General features: G+C 42.1%; 1 protein-coding gene across 5 annotated transcripts in view; it reads right to left on the bottom strand.

Moving 5' to 3' along the window:
* Nucleotides 1–21,499, bottom strand: part of ADAMTSL1 (ADAMTS like 1) — a 687,776-nt gene that overhangs the window by 98,963 nt on the left and 567,314 nt on the right. For all 5 annotated transcript variants that reach the window (XM_075128816.1, XM_075128819.1, XM_075128817.1 and 2 more), the window contains one exon: nt 15,901–16,030. In XM_075128816.1, the coding sequence (XP_074984917.1) occupies nt 15,901–16,030 (130 nt within the window). The remainder of the gene's footprint in view (nt 1–15,900; nt 16,031–21,499) is intronic.

Raw genomic sequence — 21,499 nt, 5'->3', positions numbered from 1 at the left:
GGAGAGGAATCCGTGCGATCAGAACTCCGTTCCAGTTTTCGAAACGCCAAAACCTTTGTCAAAATCTCCCAGGGCATGAAGGACAGAGGCCATAACAGGGATCCGAAGCAGTGCCCCGTGAAACTTAAGGAGCTGAGGCAAGCCTACCAGAAAACCAGAGGGGCGAACAGCCGCTCCGGGGCAGAGCCCCAAACATGCCGCTTCTATGATGAGCTGCATGCCATTTTAGGGGGTTCAGCCACCACTACCCCAGCCGTTTTGTTTGACTCCTTCAATGGAGATGGAGGCAACACGGAAGCAGGTTTTGGGGATGAAGAAGAAGATGATGATGAGGTTGTAGATAGCTCACAGCAAGCAAGCGGAGAAACCGGTTTTCCCGACAGCCAGGAACTGTTTCTCACCCTGGACCTGGAGCCAGTACCCCCCCAAACCCACCCAAGGCTGCCTCCTGGACCCGGCAGGCGGAGAAGGGACCTCCGGTGAGTGTACCTTTTAAAATACTATACATGGTTTAAAAGCAAGCATGTGAAAGGATTAATTTGCCCTGGCATTCGCAGCTCTCCTGGATGTACTCCCAAAGCCTTTGCAAAAGGTTTCTGGGGAGGGCAGCCTTATTGCATCCTTCATGGTAGGACACTTTACCATTCCAGGCCAGTAACACGTACTCGGGAAACATTGTACAACAAAGCATTGCAGTGTATGTTTGCTGGCGTTCAAACAACATCCGTTCTTTATCTCTCTGTGTTATCCTCAGGAGAGTGAGATATCATTCATGGTCACCTGATTGAAATATGGTGCTTTTCTTCAGGGGACACTCAGAGGAGCCCGTTCCTGCTGGACTGTTTGCCTGTGGCTGAACAGAAATGTTCCCCGCTCTTAGCCACGGGGAGGGGGAAGGGTTGAGGGGGTAGCCACACGGTGGGAGGAGGCAAAATGCAACCTTGTAACGAAAGCACATGTGCTACGTATGTAATGTTAACAGCAAGGTTTACCCTGAAAGACTGTAGCCACTGTTTTATAAAATGTGTCTTTTTAAATACCTCTGTCCCTTTTTTTTTCTCCACCAGCTGCATGTGTTTCAATGATCACAGGATCTTCTCCTTCCCAGAGGCTAGTGAAGATTAGAAAGAAAAAAAAACGCACTCGTGATGAAATGTTCTCTGAGCTCATGCTGTCCTCCCACACTGACAGAGCACAGACGAATGCGTGGAGGCAAATAATGTCAGAGTGCAGGAAAGCACAAAATGACCGGGAGGAGAGGTGGCGGGCTGAAGAGAGTAAGTGGCGGACTGAAGAGAGTAAGTGGTGGGCTGAAGACAGGGCTGAAGCTCAAATGTGGTGGCAGCGTGATGAGAGGAGGCAGGATTCAATGCTGAGGCTGCTGGAGGATCAAACCAGTATGATCCAGTGTATGGTTGAGCTGCAGCAAAGGCAGCTGGAGCACAGACTGCCACTACATCCCCTGCCTCTACAACCCCTTGCCCTGAGCCTCTTCCTGAACATCACACCCCCTCCCACACCCCGCACTCCCTCCCGCACCCCAACCCCCTGCCCCAGCCCTACATTCATGGCCCTGCATGCAATTTCTCAACCCAGATGTGGCCCTCAGGACAAAAAGTTTGTCCACCCCTGCTCTAGGTACTACAACAATACAAATAATAGTAAACAGTTAATTTTGTTTTCAATAATCTTCTATTCACCATAAAAAGAAAAGGAGTACTTGTCGCACCTTAGAGACTAACCAATTTATTTGAGCATAAGCTTTCGTGAGCTACAGCTCACTTCATCGGATGCATTCGATGAAGTGAGCTGTAGCTCACGAAAGCTTATGCTCAAATAAATTGGTTAGTCTCTAAGGTGCCACAAGTCCTCCTTTTTTTTTTGCGAATACAGACTAACACGGCTGCTACTCTGAAACCTATTCACCACAGTGATTGGTGCCAGTATAAGGTCCTAGACAGAGACATAGATCATAGTTTTAAAGATATGGGAACTAGAAAGCGATGATAGCTATTAACTAACTATTCATAGAAGGTGAAACTGACAAATCTAGTTTCACTGTCAAAATTGTGCCAAAAAACTCTAGACTGCTCAGACACCATGGTGATAAGCATGGTATAGATAGATTAGATAGGCAGAAGTTTAAAAATGTGAATTAGCTGCTCCAAAGCCTGTTTGAGGCCAATGGAAAGAAGTCTTTTGGATCAGGCCATAAATGAGGAGCAGAAATGACAAAAAAACAAGTAGATTTTAAAACATTCTTAGAATTGAGATGTTATAAGAATGGAACAATTTGAAAGATATACAATTGTCATCTTGACAGTTTCCCTTCAAGTAATGCCAAGAAAATTGAACGGCACACGAGAAAAGCAAACAGTCTTCTACGCAAAGACCTCCCAGCCCAGTTATAAAAAAAATGAAGTTTTCATTTTACTTGGTTAAAACCGTATGAAAATGATACAAGAGGACTTATTATTTTTAAAATAAGCATTCTTCAGTTTGGAGTGAGGTTTGTCTGTGAGCCTCTTACCTCTTAACATCTGGTACCTGCACATAGAGACACTCTTTATTGTTCAGGGGCTGCATGGCAACAGTGTATATTCACAAACATCAGACTGAATTAATCACATATTACATCAATACTGGGCTTTTTCTCTCTGCCTCTCACCTACACATCCTGCACCAGACACTGGAGGCAGAGAAATCTCTGATGGGATAGCACACATCCTTTTGATTTTAATTCCAGTGCTTGATTTGTATTTGTGGCAATGCAACCCAATTCTCTGTGTGCATATATGCTTGTTGGACACTCGGTTATAACATTCACCAGGGGGTGAATCAGTTTAATCAATGTTAGATTTTAATTGCTGACAGGAAATCCAAGATCCAGTTGTAAACCTATCAGCGTTAATCCTGCAGAGGAAAGCATTGCCTTCTAATAGTTAGATCAGATCAGACAGGACTCTTGAGTTTTATTCCTGGCTGCTTACTCATACTGGTTTCAACCTAGGATGCTTTAAGTTAAGAACCTAAATCCATATTTGAGCACCTAAAGAAGTGGCCTGTCTTTACAGGTGCTGAATACCCATATTTCCCATTCCTTAGCTATAAGAGCTATGGATCCTCAGCACCTCCAAGAGCCAAGCCACATATTTAGGTGTCTAAATATAGATTTTGGGGTCTCATTTCAAGCACCCAAGTTTGAATTTTTTAATCTTATATTTCCATGCCTCGGTTTCTCCATCTGTAACACAGGGCTAATAATAAATACACACATACCTCAGAGAAATGTTGTGAGGTTTCACTAATGTTTGAAAAACTACTTTGAACCTCAGATAAAAAAGGGCTGCATTCATGCAAAAAGTTATTATTAACAACAATAATAACCATAAACAACATTATAACCATTCATGTTTATAGCATGTCAGTGCTAATCTGACAAACTAAGGCCCAGGGACTAAAGGTCTAGTGGTTTGATTACCAGTCTTGGCAGTGGATCAGAACTGCTCTGTACAACCTAGTGGGTTCTAGGGTTCTTTGCGAGCAAGGTAAAGAGATATGCTTTATCTCAAAAAGCATCCATCTCATAACTGAGGAGAACCTATGAAAAGTGATAATTGTACAGCATTTCAGCCTCTTTAAGCCAGTGCATACGGACATATCAAAGACTTACTGAGATTACTTTGGGAGCAGACAGAGGTGGCCTGCATTAACTCTGCAGTTTTATCAGTATCAGTGAACACTGCAGCTCATTATGAATAACTGTGGGAGGGAGAAATATTTCTATAACAAAGCAAAATAGAGAAAAACTGATGAAGAACTCTAAAGCCAAAGAGGGAGAGAAGTTACACAGAGCTGGTACTGCTGCCTCCTGGAAGCAGCATCTCCAGTACTGACCATCCTGATTAGCTCATGTTTTGACTTTTTGATGAAAACTAAAATATTTCAGGTAAAATGTTTTTGGATGAAAACAAAAAAAATTTGAAATTTGAATTTTTTTCATGAAAAAAATTATTTTATTTGAAGACACAATTTTCCATTAAAAACGGTACAGATGGAAAAATTTTGATGAGCCCTAGGAGACACCTCTTTTCCCAGTGTAAGAAGCCAATTAGATGGATGCAGTCTAACACACAATGTGGGTTTCCTAGTGGACAATGCCAGAATTACACACATCACATGGACCACAAGGGAATTTGCAACAGAAATACAAGATCAACGAGTTACAACAGTGAGAGAAAATGGCAACCGCATAGTTACTACACAGAGTTTTGTGACCCAATATAGCAATTGAGGCACTAAGGTATGATGGTGACAAGCATGATAGAAATAGGTAGACAGATTAAGTTAAATAGAGACACCCAACTAGCTGATTCAAATCTAGGTTCTCACCCAAAACAGTAGTGACGGAAATTAGAAGGCTGTTCAGTGGTATATGTGAAATACAATAAAACCTTGCCTTGCTAACATCTTTCATAAAAACATATTCCAAAAGATTTTACATAATTAAATAACACAATAACAAATTAAAATGCAAAATAGGAGCAGCAGGGGAGAGAAATTAGTAGAAATAGGAGCAAAGAAGGAGAACTGGTGAAGGAGATTTACAGCAAGGCTGTTATTACAGATGACAAGAGCTGCACTTGCACCATCAGAGTGAAGGACTGAGAGACAGCTAGTACAGGATGAATGTAAGGTACAGGAATGACAGAGAAGGGCGCAAGGCCTATCAGACAGAGTTGAGGTTTTTAAGATGAAGGAATGGTCTAAATCCAGTTTCCTAGTGGAAAAGTGTCCACACCACAAAACCTATCATCCTCTTGGCATTCTTGTTCAGAGTATAAATAGAAAGGCTACAGATTGAATGGGAAAGGAACTGTGAAGCACAATACTGTCCTAGAGGTGGTTCCTCCAGGAGTCAGAATGAGGAAGTTTGCGTGGTTGCTGTCCACGCTGTATCTGCTTTTTGGATGGAATGTGGATTTCAGCTGCCAAAACTGTCAATCCAATTGATATCCCCCTTGGCAGGGGTCTTTCAGAGACTCCATCTCCTTCTATGGTGGTCAAATAAACCAACACCTTTCCCCTCCATTAAGTTAACTGGAAAAAGTGAAAATGGACAACACAACACCACCCCCGACTTTAAAATGACTATTTGCAAAAGGATCCATTTTTAGTTAACATTAAGGCAGCCAGTAAAAAGTGAATTGACAAAAAGGCTGCCAATACTAGAGAGCAAATGTGTATGAAAGTGTTCAATCGGTGGGGGAGAAGTGTAAGAAACTTATTTCCTTCTCATGGAGAAAAACACGTTTTAGAACCTGCAATGAAATGTTTTTAAAATGAACAATGTACCATGTGTCAGCTTGAATTGTCTGTAAGCTGCATGGAAAAAAAAATCACAAGCAGAGCCTCGACTTCATAACCTGAAAGATCAATATTCATCAACATGAGATTTTATTCCACCATGTAACAAGACACTCATCTAGTCGAAGGATGCATGTGCTGAAATGGAGTCAGAGAAAAAAGGAGAGAGGAGGTGTTACCGAAACAAATGAACAAAGAGAGTAGATTCACGAATGAAACTGTGTTGGAAAAAGTGGTCTACAGATTGAAGTAACCCCCTGTCCAGTTGCACTTCTGCAACCAGCACAGATAATGCAACTCTCGGTGACCCTGGCTGGCAGCATTACAGAGATAATATTTGCACTGGGATGAACTGTTCTTGAACTATTTCCCTAGAGTATCAGGCACAAACAGTCTCTCTCTCAATTTCAGGCATGCAGGTCTTTTTGCACATTTTTCCATCATAAAAATATATTTACAGCATTGGAATTCCCAACCTCTACTTGTGTTTGAACTCCCCATCCTGATGCCCCTTTTGCAACATGCTGGTAGTGATGCAGCATAGAGGCTTGTTCCAAAATCATGTCCAAACCTGGTGTTCTCTCTTTAATTCTCCCTTTGAGATAATGCTGCCATAGCTGGACTAATACTCTGTTTAGTAACCACTTCAGTCTTTTGGAATAGAAATTGATTTTCCTCATCCTGGCATACAGAGATCCAAACACATGCGTGCAGCTGCTCCAGATGCAGAGAGCCAGATTGCAGTCTCAGTTACACCGCTATAAATCTGGAACTAGCTGATGAAGTCAATGGATATATAGCGCTGCAAATGAGATCAGAATCCTGCTCAGAGGGTCTGGAAGCAGCAGCTTTAATGGTATCCAGGATGATGGCAGCTGAAGTATCATTATGAATAACAGTAGACTTATGCTGAGGCACTTCTACCAGGTGCCCTGAAATTAGCCTGTTAGGCCTTGCCTACACACAAAATTTGTATTGCTTTAACTATATAGGCATAGTTAAAGTGGTATGACCCAGCTAATGTGTGGATGCCGTTACACCTGTATAGAAGTGTCTGTTCCCACATGGGACGGGGAATAAGCTATACTGGTCTAAGACACCTTTATACCAGTATAACTGTGTTCACACTAGAGGTTGTACTAGTAGTATCACTATTTCGGTAAAAAAAATTCATATCCCTATCCAACGTATTTAAACCAGGCCAAAATTTGTGCATAGACCGCGGGATGTGGTATTATTGTGTCAGTAGCATGGGGGGGGGGGGGTTCCATGGGTGGGACACAAATTTAGGTGTCGACTCCTGCCAACAAAACTCTGTAGTGTAGACCAGGCTTTTAGAGAATTAGATGGTCCAAGTGATTGTAATGAAATATAAATTCTTCACCAGTGGTTCAAATATCTCTCAAGGGTGTTAATAACCAAAAGTTGTAAACATCTGCTGCTATTCAGAAGTTTGTACGAACTGAGTTTGTCTTAGTCCTGTCCCTACTGGCAACAGTGCACATGACAAAATCTACTACTACAGTTGAACCTTTAGGTTAGCAGAGAGGCCAACGACTTCATGGGAATGGAGCCTAAGGAGCTACATCCTCATCCTCAAAGAAAGTTTGATGAACACGTGTGGGGAAGTAATCCTGCTACTCCCACGCTGCACCTACTTTGTGGATACAGAGCACTTTGTTTTATCAATCTGGCACTTTTCGTGGGAACGTACTTCACTCCAGATCCAATTACAAATGAAAATCAACCTGTTTCCTCCCTTTATTTGATGAATAAATGTGACTGACTGAATTAATTATACAATTCCTTTAGAGTATGTCGGGTTTGCTTTTATTTGTTCTTCTAATGGAAGCTGCCTGTTTTCATTAGTAAATCTTTATTGATTCCACAAATATCAGACACTCGTCAATTTACTACAGTAACAAGATGCTTTAACAGAGTTGTGATTGGAAGATAACGTGATGCCAAGATACCCTACTTCATGTTAGGCCTCACAGAGGCATACTGATGGGTTTTTAAAAAAATTAAAACTGGGAGATCATGCAAGGTATTTTGCAGGATAACACAATAAATCTGAAATTAACAAAGGCCATTGTTGTGCAACGTACTGGACTTAAGCAATTTTATTTTTGGCAGACTCCCTCTTTAGACCCACAGTTGGGAAATCATTCCTTTTGTAGTCAAAAATGTGAATTCCTTCTGCTGAGGCAATTAAGAGGAGACCAAGAATAAGAAGTAAAAGTAGAAAATGGGAAACGGAGAGCACATGTCTTTCAAACATTGAAAAATATTATATGGCAGCAAGTATTCGGTTCTGACTAGAGTGGGCACTAGAAAAGAGAGGGGTGGAGGTAAATAGACTGAAACAAGCTGGCTGCAACCAGGAAATCAACAGTGCCAGGAAAAGGCAAATGAGAAATTTTCCTCTACATGGCTTACAAAGACCCTATCATAGTGTAAGCACAAACTCATCACAAACTATTCTATGAGGAAAAGTACCAAATTATACTCCAGTTTGGGGATATACTAACATGGCTGTCAGTACCAAGATTTGTGACCATGAGATCTGTGCAGAGAAATGCATCTATCTAACTATCTGGTTCTCTGACTGAGTAGGGTGATCTGATGTCCTTAGAAGTAAGAGGGAAATGTGGAATGTCCAGAAGTCATTTTCAAAGATTATTTAAAGATGTGCTCTAATATTTCACAAACATATTGGACTATGAATTGAACACGAGCTGAAGTGAAGGAGAACATCCATGGGTAAAAACCTATGTTATTAAAGAACCAAAAAGGCTGAGGAAAAGATGACTATTAATCTAGAGGATTTGGATTGAGGAAAAAACAACTGCAAAGGAGTTTCTAAAGCTGTTTTATTCAAACAGACAATTTGGAAGTTGTTACATGGTTGACGTGTAACCTGACTCTTGGTAGGAATCTTAGTGCTGGAAATGAAGTCTCTGTCTGGGCATGATTGGGTAGGCGTACTGGGACTGCTACAGAATAAGATGTACAGGAGTACACATTTGATATTGAATCAGAACTGATGGCTATGAATATCCAAGGATAGCTGGGAAGGTAAATTTAAAAATTGAGCAGCTTTGGGCATGGCAGTCGCTTGATATCTTTCGGACAGCCACTAAACAGGATGCTTCTTGAAACAGAAGGGTTAACAATGCTTGCAGAGATTACAAAGAAGATAAATGGTTCTCCAGGTCACAGATTTATAGATTTTAAGGCCAAACAGGATCATCAGGATGATTTAGTTTGACCTCCTGCATAGCAAAGGCCATAGATCCTCACCAAGTGATTCCTGAACAATGCCCAGAACTTCTGGTTGAACTGGAACATGTTTTAGAAGACAGCCAGTCTTGACTTCAAGTGAGGGAGCATGCACCACAGAGGTGCTGGAACTAGGAGTGCTGCTGCACCCCCTGGCTTGAAGTAGTTTCCATCATACACAGGGTTTACAGGTTGGTTCCATGGCTCTCAGCACCCTCACTCTACAAGTTGTTCCAGCACCCTGGTGCGCCACATCCCTTAGTATGTTGTTTCAATGGTTAATTACTACCCGCCCCTACTAGGCAATAGCACAGAGAGACAGTGAAGACTGGCAATGCATGATATAACTCAGGCTTTTTCTGAGAAATGGCTGCAATGAGAATAAGAACAGGTATTTCCTGCCAGTGGCGCTGTATTGTAATATCAATATACCAGTGATGACACAACAAGAAATCACAAGTCACAATTGTTTTTCAAGGAACAGACTGAGAGGCTTCAATTCAGCCTGGCTGTGTAGGATGGGCAGACTTCTTATGGTCTCCCCCAGACACTGAGCACCTGTGTATGGGTCAGAGGAAGTACCTCAGGGTTTGACCCTTAGTACATGCCTAATTCATTTCAGTGTCTAGATGGAATTCACTTACAGTAGCCTTGACCCACAAACAATCTGACACCTCCTGATTCCCAAACAAGTAAAAAAATAAATTATTTTTCCTCCTGTATAGCTTGAATTCAATTGGGAAATGAGAAAGAACAAAACAGGGAAAAAATACAGCATCCAGAAGAGAAAACAATACATTTAAATGTGTCCTATGTTATACAAAAATAGAACAGGCAGCACCAGAGGAAAAAGAAAAAAGGAGGTGGTCGCTGAGCATTGAGTGGGTGCCCAGCCTGGCTTATGGTGCCTTGACACCTCAGCCATGTACTGGGTCCATCAATTTGCTCTTACAGTCCCTTCTCTGTTCTTATTAGAGCTACAGGCTTGAGAAAGAGGAGGTAGGGAGAGGTGGGAAGGAAAAGCTTGTGTTATTCCTGGAACTGTGCACTTTTTCTTCACTGTTTATCTGTTCTGTACCATTCAGCTGTTCTTTGTTGCACAAGAATAAAAGTTTAGTTCTGAAAGTATGTGAGAACAAAGCTGCAAAAATTGCCTAGAATTTCCTTCTTTTTCAGCCATCTGGCTTTCATTGCTTTGCTTCTCTCCCCTCCTCCACGCACGTTTACCAAATCTTTTCAACATGCAGTGACCAAGCTATTAAGCAGTTATAATTAAGAACACAGCCATGGCACACTCTTTCTTCCTTTTGGTAGTGTTCAATGGTTTATCATGAGCCTTTCATGCCATTGCAGTTATAACCCAGGGTGATTACATCTGATTAAATGATGACTGCCTTTGTATTTTGGGTTGGGGAAGGAAATGTTTTTAGACATGGGTCAATTTTGCTGTCAAAAAGAGTGAAGACATCACTGGAAATTAATTCTTCAGACTATTTTTAGAACAATTTAAAATACAAACATAGCAATCAGAAGAAATGTGTGTTTTTATCTCTCAAAGAAATCGCCCTCCCAGTGGAGTCGGGGGAAAACTTTTTTTCAATTTTTAATTGATGAGCTATTCTGAGTCTACTCTGTGTAGATCTAGTCTATCAATTGCTTACAGCTTGATTCTGCACACCTGTTACACCTGATTTACACTGATGTGAGATCAGAATTATGCCCTCGGTATCTCTCTGTTGTGTGCACTCAGAAATAACAAGTAAGGATACCTAAGGACAGTCCATTCTATTCTGTTAATTTCTAATGTACCAAAAACCACAGTATTGAGGCACCAATTTCAAAAATAAGAACTGCCAGTGTCCTCTACATTCCACCGTTCCTTGTTTCAACAGCTATTATTTACGGGGCGGTTTTGTTTAGCTGTATCCAAGAGAAAAGTCATTGGGCTTTTCTTCTGCCATTTTTCTTGAAGGAAAAACTTCCTCACAACAAAATCCAAAACCATGGGACACTCAGCTGCTTTGAGGTTTGAACAAGGAAACAAAACCAGCCAACTTTTGTGTTTAACGTCTCTGGGCTCTGAAAATCTTCTGTCTAAACTCAAAGCATAACTTTTTGTTGACTCCATATAGCTGTGGATTTTTGAAAACTTGAGTTTTGTGGTTTGGTTTTGGTTTCTCACCAATAGATGTATTTACAGTGTAAAGGTTCTAAGATAGCAGGCCAGATTTAGAAAGACCTTTAGGCACCTAAAATGCAGGTAGGTGCCTAGCGGTATTTACAAAAGCAGCTAAAGCAGGGTAGGTGCCTCATTCTATTGGAAGTTAGGGGCCTAACTCACTTAGGTGCTCTTATAAATCCCATAAGTCTGCAGTCCTTCAGCCTACTCCCCTTATCCTGACTTAGAGGGAGAAAAGTTGTCACACTGTAAAGATCCCTTCTCCCTGGGCTATCTCAAATGCCCAAGAAAAATGATGGAATAAAATGATGGAATAACAAATAGAGTGAAAGCCGTTCTTTTCAATTCCTCCTGTGGTAAGTAATTTTCTGCTTTGAAAGGGTCTTCTTAAAAAAATGGCCAATTATAAAAAATCTTCTAGAATGCAATTGTCCACTGCTCTTGCACTTACAGTATGTAACAAATAAAGCTGGTTGTTGCCCAGGAAAAGCTTGTTTTTAAGCCTTATGCCTGGCTGGGATAACCCCTTGAGAAGCTATGGAGATTGCCATCGATAACCCGAGAGTGTCTGTAGCAGAGGTAAAGCCCTTAAGCCTACAAATGTTCTCACTCTTAAACCAACAGGAAGTTCTTAAAGTGGATTAGACTCAAAATGTAACCATGTTTTGTCCCTTTGCTGGATGAATCTCCACTGAAGCAGTTTCCCCTGACTGCCTAAATAAAAAGGGAGGGAATTCTCATTTTATAGGGCAGGGATCCTCAGAATTTTTCACAGTGTGAACTACAGTCTAGTATCTTAAGGGCCACCTGCCACCCCATTTGCTATGTCCAATGGACTCCCTCTCTTCCTATTCACAATAAACACAACTACAGCAGTCACTTACATGGCACAGTCATATTAGGAAATCATTTAATATATTTTTAGCTTCTTTTAATGTAGTTTAGCAGCTGGAAACAAGGAGGAAGAGCCAGCACCAGAAGATGAGCCAGCTCTGCCCATAATTCATCAGCAAGAATACTGGGAATCATTATGGATTTCAGTTTGGGAACCTCTGTCGCAGAGGCCTCAAAGCACTAGAGGTGAAATCCTGTCCCCAATGAGGTCAATAGGAATGCTGCCATTGACTTTAGTGGGGCCAGGATTTTACTCTAGATTGCCACCAGAACTCCTGGATCAAGATTTCTTGAGTTAAGATTCTGAAGGATCTTTCATTAGGATGATAGGACTAACAAACAAACAAACCTTTCTGATGTCATCTGTGCCCCTTTGGAGGCTGCAGACTGTTGTTATACTATTACTTGGTAATTTATATTTATATAATGCCATTAGTGTAATGGCACTTTGTAAGCTTCTAGGAAACAAGGCTTCTGTCCTAAGGAAAGTAACGTCTGATTCTCATTTACACAGTAAATGTAATTTATGCCTACCTTAAGGCCCCTTTACATTGCCAGAATTGAGTTCAGAAGCCTTTAGCCCAAAAGAGAATCAGTCCCTTACCATCTAACCTAGATATACTTATCCAATTGAGCTATGCCACTACATCGACCACAACTGCTGTGGATCTGTCCTATTATACATATCACAACAGGTGATAGTTCAACTCCAAAGCAGTGCTGATAGCAAGAGAGAGGAGATTAGTGTTGGAAACTTTCATGAAATCATGTGTTAAGGGGGGATTTCAAAGGAGAAAGGAAGGTTGATTGGTGCATGGGGAGTGGGAGGCTGCCCCAAACCAGGAGGCAGTATAAAAAGTTACGAAGCCAAGAGTGCAAGGTGGGAGGTAGGCTGGAGAAATGCACAGGGAAGGAGGGTGGGGAGAACATTTAGGAGGAAATGCGAAGAGAGACATAGGTGTGAGCAGATTGGACCTACATACTTCCCCTTTTCCTATTCCCATCCTGACTTTCCATCAAAGGAGAGTTAGATATGGCTATGTCTGGAGACCCTATAAATCTGTTTCTTGTGTTCACCAAGAGGTGTCACTACAGAGTGACACACTCTCCCCACTGAGGAGATGAACCGGCTGCCTCCCCAATACTTCCAGCCGCTGCTGACAAGCAAGCAGAATAGAATCTGAATCCTCTGCATACAACTGACCACACACAGAGCAGCCACTAAGGCCAGATCCATTAATTAATTTATTATTATTATTATTATTATTATGTGTCTATTGGTATTACCTAGAAGTCTGTCATTGGCCAGAACCACATTGTGCTAAGCATTTACAAACAGAACAAAAAGACAGCTACTGTCCCAAAGAGCTTACTGAAATTCTTGTTTTGTCTGGATTTTTAAATAATATTGAAAAACCCCACCCTTTATATAATTCAGGCAAATTCTTCAGTGTACACATACCCTCCCACCAGCTGAAAGTCCATTTGGTGGGTCAGATCATCAGCACATCTGGACCAGTATCTCAGTCTATCATATCATCACTAAAAGGAACACCAAAAAGGGAATAACTCTAGATGAGCACCTCCAAATTATGTTTACTTGTCTATTTCATACTGCCAGCTATATTCCAAAAAGGGTAGTGCTTTCCACCCACATAGCCAGCTGTCATCATCTAGAAGGGAGAAGAATCAAACTCAGATCCTGCTGGCCTAGGGCATGCTCCAGGCCTCTCAATCAATGGGTATGCCTATTCTCCATGCTAGTCTTGGTAGGTGGGTTAGCTATTTTTTCTCTCTCTCTCTCTGTACTTAAAACAGGAACTCTCCAGCAGTGAATTCTGTCTCCATTAAGGTAAGGGTAAATGTGTGATACCTATGGACAGATATACTACTGCTTCTTAACATTTATATAATGCTTTCCATCGTCACAGTGCTGAATCAGCATTAACAAATGTGTGTGTGCTGTTTATACATCAAGACATGCAGGCTGAATAATAGAACGTAACTGCTCAAGAGTGCATTATTCTGCTTATAAAATAGTTCTTGTACCGTATTGGAAAAGCGGTTCAGCCCATTTGGCTCTCACTATTGCACAACTCAGAATCTTCATCATCCAACCAAATTATATCCAGTCCAAATATCTTTATTATTCTTGGACACTGGACACACTTGATTTCTAACTTTAACCTCACAGTGCACCCTAAATCTACTGATATACCAGCATAACCATACACCCCTGAGTATACTACTCACACATATAGTACCATATACGTGCATACGTAAAGGCTAAGAGCTTCTCATTTGCACCAGTGCCCATTTTATACCACTCTATCAATGTAAAGGGGCATTAAAGTGGACTTATGTTATGTTTAAACCCATTTTAAGGTCCTTTACATTGCCAGAGCAGTGTAAAGGGGCCTTGATGTAAAAAGAATCAGGTCCTAAATAATTAAAAACATATACATAATATGGAATAATTACTTACAGACCTGGAAAGGCCTAATCACATCTAAACAAAGCCCTAAGAATCTTTTAAAAGCCATTTTGCTTCATGAGTGACATAGATTTGACACCCTGCCTTTTTCCTGGAAATGGGGAAGTCTGCTATCTTTAGGGTGAGGGTTTTCCACAGCATCCTCCACCATAGTATCTAAGCACTGGGAGGAATAGGTTCTGGAGGACTTTTGAGGGCAAGGTGTATTGAGAGGAAGGAGGGCGGCCAATGTGGGCATCCAAAAGCTTCAGGTAAGTTTGGGTAAAGTTCAGACAAACAACCAAACATTTGGATGCTTATCTGATTTGAATGTATGAGCCTTCTGAGATATGCCCCTCCATTTTAGCACAGCTCTGTAGGGGTTGTCTACATTACCCGCAGGATCAATGGGAAAGAAATCGATCGCTGAGCACTCTCCTGTCGACTCCAGTAGTCCACCAGGACAAGAGGTGTAGGCGGAGTCGATGGGGGAGTGTCAGCTGTTGACTCACCGCAGTGAAGACACCACAGTAAGTAGATCTAAGTACGTCGACTTCAGCTATGTTATTCACGTAGCTGAAGTTGCATAACTCAGATCGATTCCCCCACCCCAGTGTAGACCAGGCCTAAGCAAAATAATACTATAAACTGAAAAGGTTATAACACATTACATTGTGTGTGTTGTGGCGTCTGTGTTGTGCGCATGTGTGTATTGCGGATATTGTTTAAATAGCTTACACTGAAATCACCTCATGCTAGTATATTTGATTTGCCTCTTCTGTGGTATCTTTAAATCGCATTGAAAAATCTTCAAGTAAGCTCATGCTCTTGACCCTTCCATCACTATGGTACACAGCTAATCATTTTTAAAGCCAGTAGGGACCATTAGGTCATCTAGTCTGACCTCTTGTATAACAAAGGCCATAGACTTTCATCCAGTTAAATTCTCTTTCTTCACTTTACAACAATTAAGAAGAATCATGTGGGATTGAAACAAAACATTTGTTTAGTCCAATTCACTGAATTTATGAGGTGCCATTGGGCTAAAAAGCTCAGGCCCTGATACTGTTCTCAGTTATACTCATATACACATAGAATTCCAGTGAAGTCCAGGTTCAAACCAGCAAATCTGGCCCCAAATGTCCTAGTTTCACAGACATTTAAAACAGTTTTAAGTGGGAGTTTGCGACACTGCAAATTAGTTTCAGACATCAAATAACAATAACAACAATAATAATTTCATAATACAAGAACACGGGGCCACCAAATGAAATTAATAGGTAGCAGGTTTAAAACAAACACAAGAAAGTATTTTTTCATGCAACGCACTGTCAATCTCTGGAACTCCTTGCCAGAGGGTGTTGTGAAGGCCAATACTATAATGGGGTTCAAAAGGGAGCTAGATAGATTCATGGAAGATAGATCCATCAATGGCTATTAGCCAGGATGGGCAGGGATGGTGTCCCTAGCCTCTGTTTGCCAGAAGCTGGGATTGAGTGACAGGGCATGGATCACTTGATGATAACCTGTCTGTTCATTCCCTTTGGGGCACCTGCCATTGGCCACTGTCAGAGGACAGGATACTGGGCTTCAGGGACCTTTGGTCTGACCCAGTATGGCCGCTCTTATGTTTTATATTAACTCTTCCTCTCCTGCATGCACAGGAAATCATGTGCTGCTGAAGGTAAGGATGTAAGCTGCCTACCTTGGGGGGCAGGGCTCCAGATTACAGGCTTTCAGTAGCTGTGGAGGACGGCGGCTGGTCACACACAGAGTTTCGTCTGCAATCTCTCTTGTCTGTTTGTTCAAGCACGTCACGACAGCCTCTTGGACACCTGCATACAACATTCCAGTCAGGACTCAATGCACAGAACTCAAGGGGTGATGAAGTGCAGACATGGCACCAGCAGGGGTCCTGCTAAATTGCTGTGGGGGCCTCTGCACATCAGAAAATACAGTTTGATACTCAGGATCATCAGTGGAGTCAGTTCAGACATTGCTACCAAACCTGCAGCTGAGGGCAAAGGGAGGGGCTCCCAACCCCGATGAGCAGGCTGACATGCTACTGTGAAGTTTTGCTGCTCATGCTTTACAGCCATGTAGTGTGCAGGGCGAGGTGTTCCATGCTGACTGGCAGCTCAATGAGGACACTAACATGAGCACCTAAAGGCTAGGAATGCCTCTCCTGGCATGTTGGCCCTGAAAGACTGGGGTGAATCACAGGCTTCCACTCCCTTCTGTTTTAACAGGAAACCTCCATCTACAATTCCTGTAACTCTCCAGAAACAGACATGCCTCTGGCCACATTCACCATTGCCTCTGCTTTCCTCCTGTTCCCCACCTACCTGAAGGTAGGGTGACCAGATGGCCTGATTCTGTAGGGACAGTCCTGGTATTCGGGGCTTTGCCTTATATAGTTACCTGTTACCCTCCACCCTGATCATGATTTTTCACACTTGCTATCTGGTCACCCTACATGAAGTTCCAATTAAATAACTAAAAAGGAGGCCCCAGCTTTGTTTCAATCAGCCATTGCTGTCAATCTCATAAAGCAACTTTATTAGGGTGACAAATTCCTTGGTCCCGCACCTTCCACAAGTGTCACTGAAACAAGCAGAAGCACAAAACAAATGTCCTTCTGACACTGAAACAATGAATGCAACCAGACTGCATACCAGCCAAGGCAGTGATGTGATCATTCAATTAAGAGGGGGTGTGGTGTTAAAGATGGCCCATTTATATGTTCTATTTTAAGTAGCAACAGGATTGTTCTAGGTGCAGAAAAAAAAGTGATGTGATAATATTCAACATTTGTGAACAACAGCTGTTGTCAGACTGCCGCATCCAGACACTACAGCTCTAACTTGCACTCCCCGAAATCTAATCCTTGAGGTCACAGGGACAAACCATCCCGATGTGTCGAAAGAATAGTAAAGATGGCCGGCGACCTGCTTGGCTTAACAGTGAAATCCTTGCTGATCTTAAACACCAAAAAGAAGCTTACACGAAGTGGAAGATTGGACAAATGACCAGGGAAGAGTATAAAAATATTGCTCGGGCATGCAGGAGTGAAATCAGGAGGGCCAAATCACACCTGGAGCTGCAGCTAGCAAGAGATGTTAAGAGTAACAAGAAGGGTTTCTTCAGGTATGTTGGCAACAAGAAGAAAGTCAAGGAAAGCGTGGGCCCCTTACTGAATGAGGGAGGCAACCTAGTGACAGAGGATGTGGAAAAAGCTAATGTACTCAATGCTTTTTTTGCCTCTGTCTTCACGAACAAGGTCAGCTCCCAGACTACTGCACTGGGCAGCACAGCATGGGGAGGAGGTGACCAGCCCTCTGTGGAGAAAGAAGTGGTTCGGGACTATGTAGAAAAGCTGGACGAGCACAAGTCCATGGGGCTGGATGCATCCGAGAGCGCTAAAGGAGTTGGCGGATGTGATTGCAGAGCCATTGGCCATTATCTTTGAAAACTCATGGCGATCGGGGGAAGTCCCGGACGACTGGAAAAAGGCTAATGCAGTGCCCATCTTTAAAAAAGGGAAGAAGGAGGATCCTGAGAACTACAGGCCAGTCAGCCTCACTTCAGTCCCTGGAAAAATCATAGAGCAGGTCCTCAAGGAATCAATTCTGAAGCACTTAGAGGAGAGGAAAGTGATCAGGAACAGTTAGCATGGATTCACCAACGGCAAGTCATGCCTGACTAATCTAATTGCCTTCTATGATGAGATAATTGGCTCTGTGGATGAGGGGAAAGCAGTGGACATGTTATTCCCTGACTTTAGCAAAGATTTTGACATGGTCTCCCACAGTATTCTTGCCAGCAAGTTAAAGAAGTATAGGCTGGATGAATGGACTATAAGGTGGATAGAAAGTTGGCTAGATTGTCGGGCTCAATGGGTAGTGATCAATGGCTCCATGTCTAGCTGGCAGCTGGTATCAAGTGGAGTGCCCCAAGGGTCGGTCCTCGGGCCGGTTTTGTTCAATACCTTCATAAATAATCTGGAGGATGGTGTGGATTGCACCTTCAGCAAGTTTGCGGATGACATTAAACTGGGAGGAGAGGTAGATACGCTGGAGGGTAGGGATAGGATACAGAGGGACCTAGACAAATTAGAGGATTGGGCCAAAAGAAATCTGATGAGGTTCAACAAGGACAAGTGCAAAGTCCTGCACTTAGGACGGAAAAATCCCATGCACCGCTACAGACTAGGAACCGAATGGCTCGGCAGCAGTTCTGCAGAAAAGGACCTAGGGGTGACAGTGGACAAGAAGCTGGATATGAGTCAATAGTATGCCCTTGTTGCCAAGAAGGCCAATGGCATTTTGGGATGTATAAGTAGGGGCATTGCCAGCAGATCGAGGGACGTGATTGTCCCCCTCTATTCGACTTTGGTGAGGCCTCATCTGGAGTACTGTGTCCAGTTTTGGGCCCCACACTACAAGAAGGATGTAGAAAAATTGGAGAGTCCAGCGGAGGGGAACAAAAATGATTAGGGGGCTGGAACACATGACTTATGAGGAGAGGCTGAGGGAACTGGGATTGTTTAGTCTTCAGAAGAGAAGAATGAGGGGGGATTTGATAGCTGCTTTCAACTACCTCAAAGGGGGTTCCAAAGAGGATGGATCTAGACTGTTCTCAGTGGTAGCTGACGACAGAACAAGGAGTAATGGTCTCAAGTTGCAGTGGGGAGGTTTAGGTTGGATATTAGGAAAAAATTTTTCACTAGGAGGGTGGTGAAACACTGGAATGCGTTACCTAGGGAGGTGGTGGAATCTCCTTCCTTAGATATTTTTAAGGTCAGGCTTGACAAAGCCCTGGCTGGGATGATTTAGTTGGGGATTGGTCCTGCTTTGAGCAGGGGGTTGGACTAGATGACCTCCTAAGGTCCCTTCCAACCCTGATATTCTATGATTCTATTCTATGATTCTAATCTGGACACTGGTCATGCAGGGGAGTAAGGCACCTTTGAGAGTTGGAGGCAGGGAACAGAGCAGGAGCAGCTGTGGGAACTAAAAAGGAGAAAGTATAGTCTTGTGATTAAGGTGATGGACTGGAACTTAGGAGCAGAGTTCGGTGAATAAAGCATTTTTGACGTTGCTGGACATTTCAAAGAATCAAAATAAATTTGTTTTGGATCAGACTGAAAATGATTTTTTTTTTTTGGCAAATTGAAAAGTTAAAAAAAAAGGTGGGGTAAACAAAACGTTTTGTTTTGCTTCTGACCATTTAAAAACTTTTTTTTTTTTTTTTTTTTTACAATTTTTAAAAATGAAATGGAAATTTTGAAACAAGTAGTTTCAAACAGAAAAATCAAAATATCTATTTTTGAGGGTTTTTTTCCAAAATGAAAAATTCTGTGAATTTACATAAACTCATTAAATGTTTTGGTGTCACCAGATCTGCATTCTTCACCTAAACAAATTTTTGGATGAAAAATTTCACCCAGGTCTACTCAGGAGATCTAAGTTCTGTTCCCAGTTCTGCCAGCTTCTGACTGTGCTTTTAGGCATGACAGTTTCTCTCTGTCTCCCATCACCCAAGTGTAAAATGGGGATATTAGTACTTCCCTGTCTCACAAGGATGTAGTGAGGTTAAAGTAATTAATGTATGTGAAGTGCTCAGATATTGCTGTGATAAGCACCAGAGAAAAACCTACATTTAAGAAAAATCCACGTAAACTAATTTACTCTTTGAGCCCCTTGAACTGGTCCAATACAAGGATTCACGTAAGTTCATGATTTGCCTATGCTACCTAGATAACCCAACCTTCAGTAATTCAAGGGAAATCTGAGCACACTTTCTATAATCATGACTTCACTTAACTGGGAAAAGTTTAACTAGACTTGTCCTTGAATAACTGGTCCACCATCACCACAACAGTAATCTGTTTTCCAAAACACGCCAACCCCTCTGAAGATGACAACTTTCACAAAAAAGTGTTTGACAGGCTTGAGTAACTATGGGAAAGCAGCCAGAATAATATTGCTGTGTGTATAAACAGAACCTGCAATACGCTGTATTATTTTTGAAGCTAAAACTGATGCCACTAGGAAAAAAACAGCACAATATTATTCACCAATATGCAACAACTTACAATAGTGCTTCTGGAGTGCAGTTTGTTCAAAGTCATAGATCTTCCTATTCATGAATCTATTGGTCCTGCTGCTCTGTCCTCTGCCCCCAACATACACTGCAGGCTAGGGTGGTGATAGCCTCATAAAGCACAGCTCCATAGTATGCAAGGGATATAGACATGAGTGGGCTGCTAGAGTGCTGCACATGCCTATTCCAGGTGTGCACAGGACTCCAGGAGCTATGTCATTCCCAGGTGTTCAGGTTGCAGCCACAGAGAATCAGAGTAAGGGAAGAGGGAAGGGAATCCACCTCTTACTGAATATTTACATCACGTGGGACACTACTGAAATCCCCAAAGTCAGCCAATATCATTGTGGGGTTTTTCCCCCTACCAGATGGCCCAGAGAATGGTATTTATAAACACAATATTTTATTAGACACTTAGAATAGCCCCCAAAGATGGTTCTATTTGATTTTTAAAAATAAAACAATAGAGTATTTGAGTGAGTAAAACAAATGTCAGTGATTTATGTGTACGAAGGGAAAGCAAACAAATTCCCTACATGTTCCCTACCTTTAAATGTTCAATAACTTTCTAACCAGGTCACTTGTCTGCTGAATGCATTATTATATGCTCTAAAGGGAACACTGTTTTGACCATCCAAGGGTCTTACAAATATTGGCTGAATAGTAAAGCATCATTGTGCTCAGGACACTGGGCAGTCCTTTGGGGTGGTTTCTTGTACAGACTTAACTGTACAGAGTGTGTTACGTGAAAACAACAATCAAGGTGAGAAGGGGCTGCCAATCAATGCGGATGGAAACCAAAGAAAATGGTTTCTACCACCTCCTATGAAATGAAACCAATGAGTTTCACAAAGGTCTTTGACAACTGGCTAGAGATAGGCCTGGACCACAACCGTGATAGGAAACACCTTCAAATGTTCAGATGTGGATTTTGCAGCTAAAGTCCATCTCTCCTATTTACTTTGATCTGGTAGCTTCAGTACCTCTTTGTGGCTTCCCCAGGTAGGAGTTTCACAAATAAATTGCTGTCTAATGTTATATGCAACATAAAAGTGTTAGCATTTTCACTGTGCTTGCCTTGGATTTGTAATCCACAAGTGGTCTAATCCTGAAAGTGCTGAGTCTAATCCCTCTCCCCAACCCTCACTACAACTGAGGAGTCTCTACAGTTCTCAGGATCAGTCTCTTAGGCTACTCTT

The sequence above is a fragment of the Caretta caretta genome, chromosome 5, assembly GCF_965140235.1.
Source record: "Caretta caretta isolate rCarCar2 chromosome 5, rCarCar1.hap1, whole genome shotgun sequence".
Lineage (NCBI taxonomy): Eukaryota > Metazoa > Chordata > Testudines > Cheloniidae > Caretta > Caretta caretta.
Note: the sequence above shows the minus strand (reverse complement) of the source record. Positions and strands in the feature narration are given on the sequence as shown.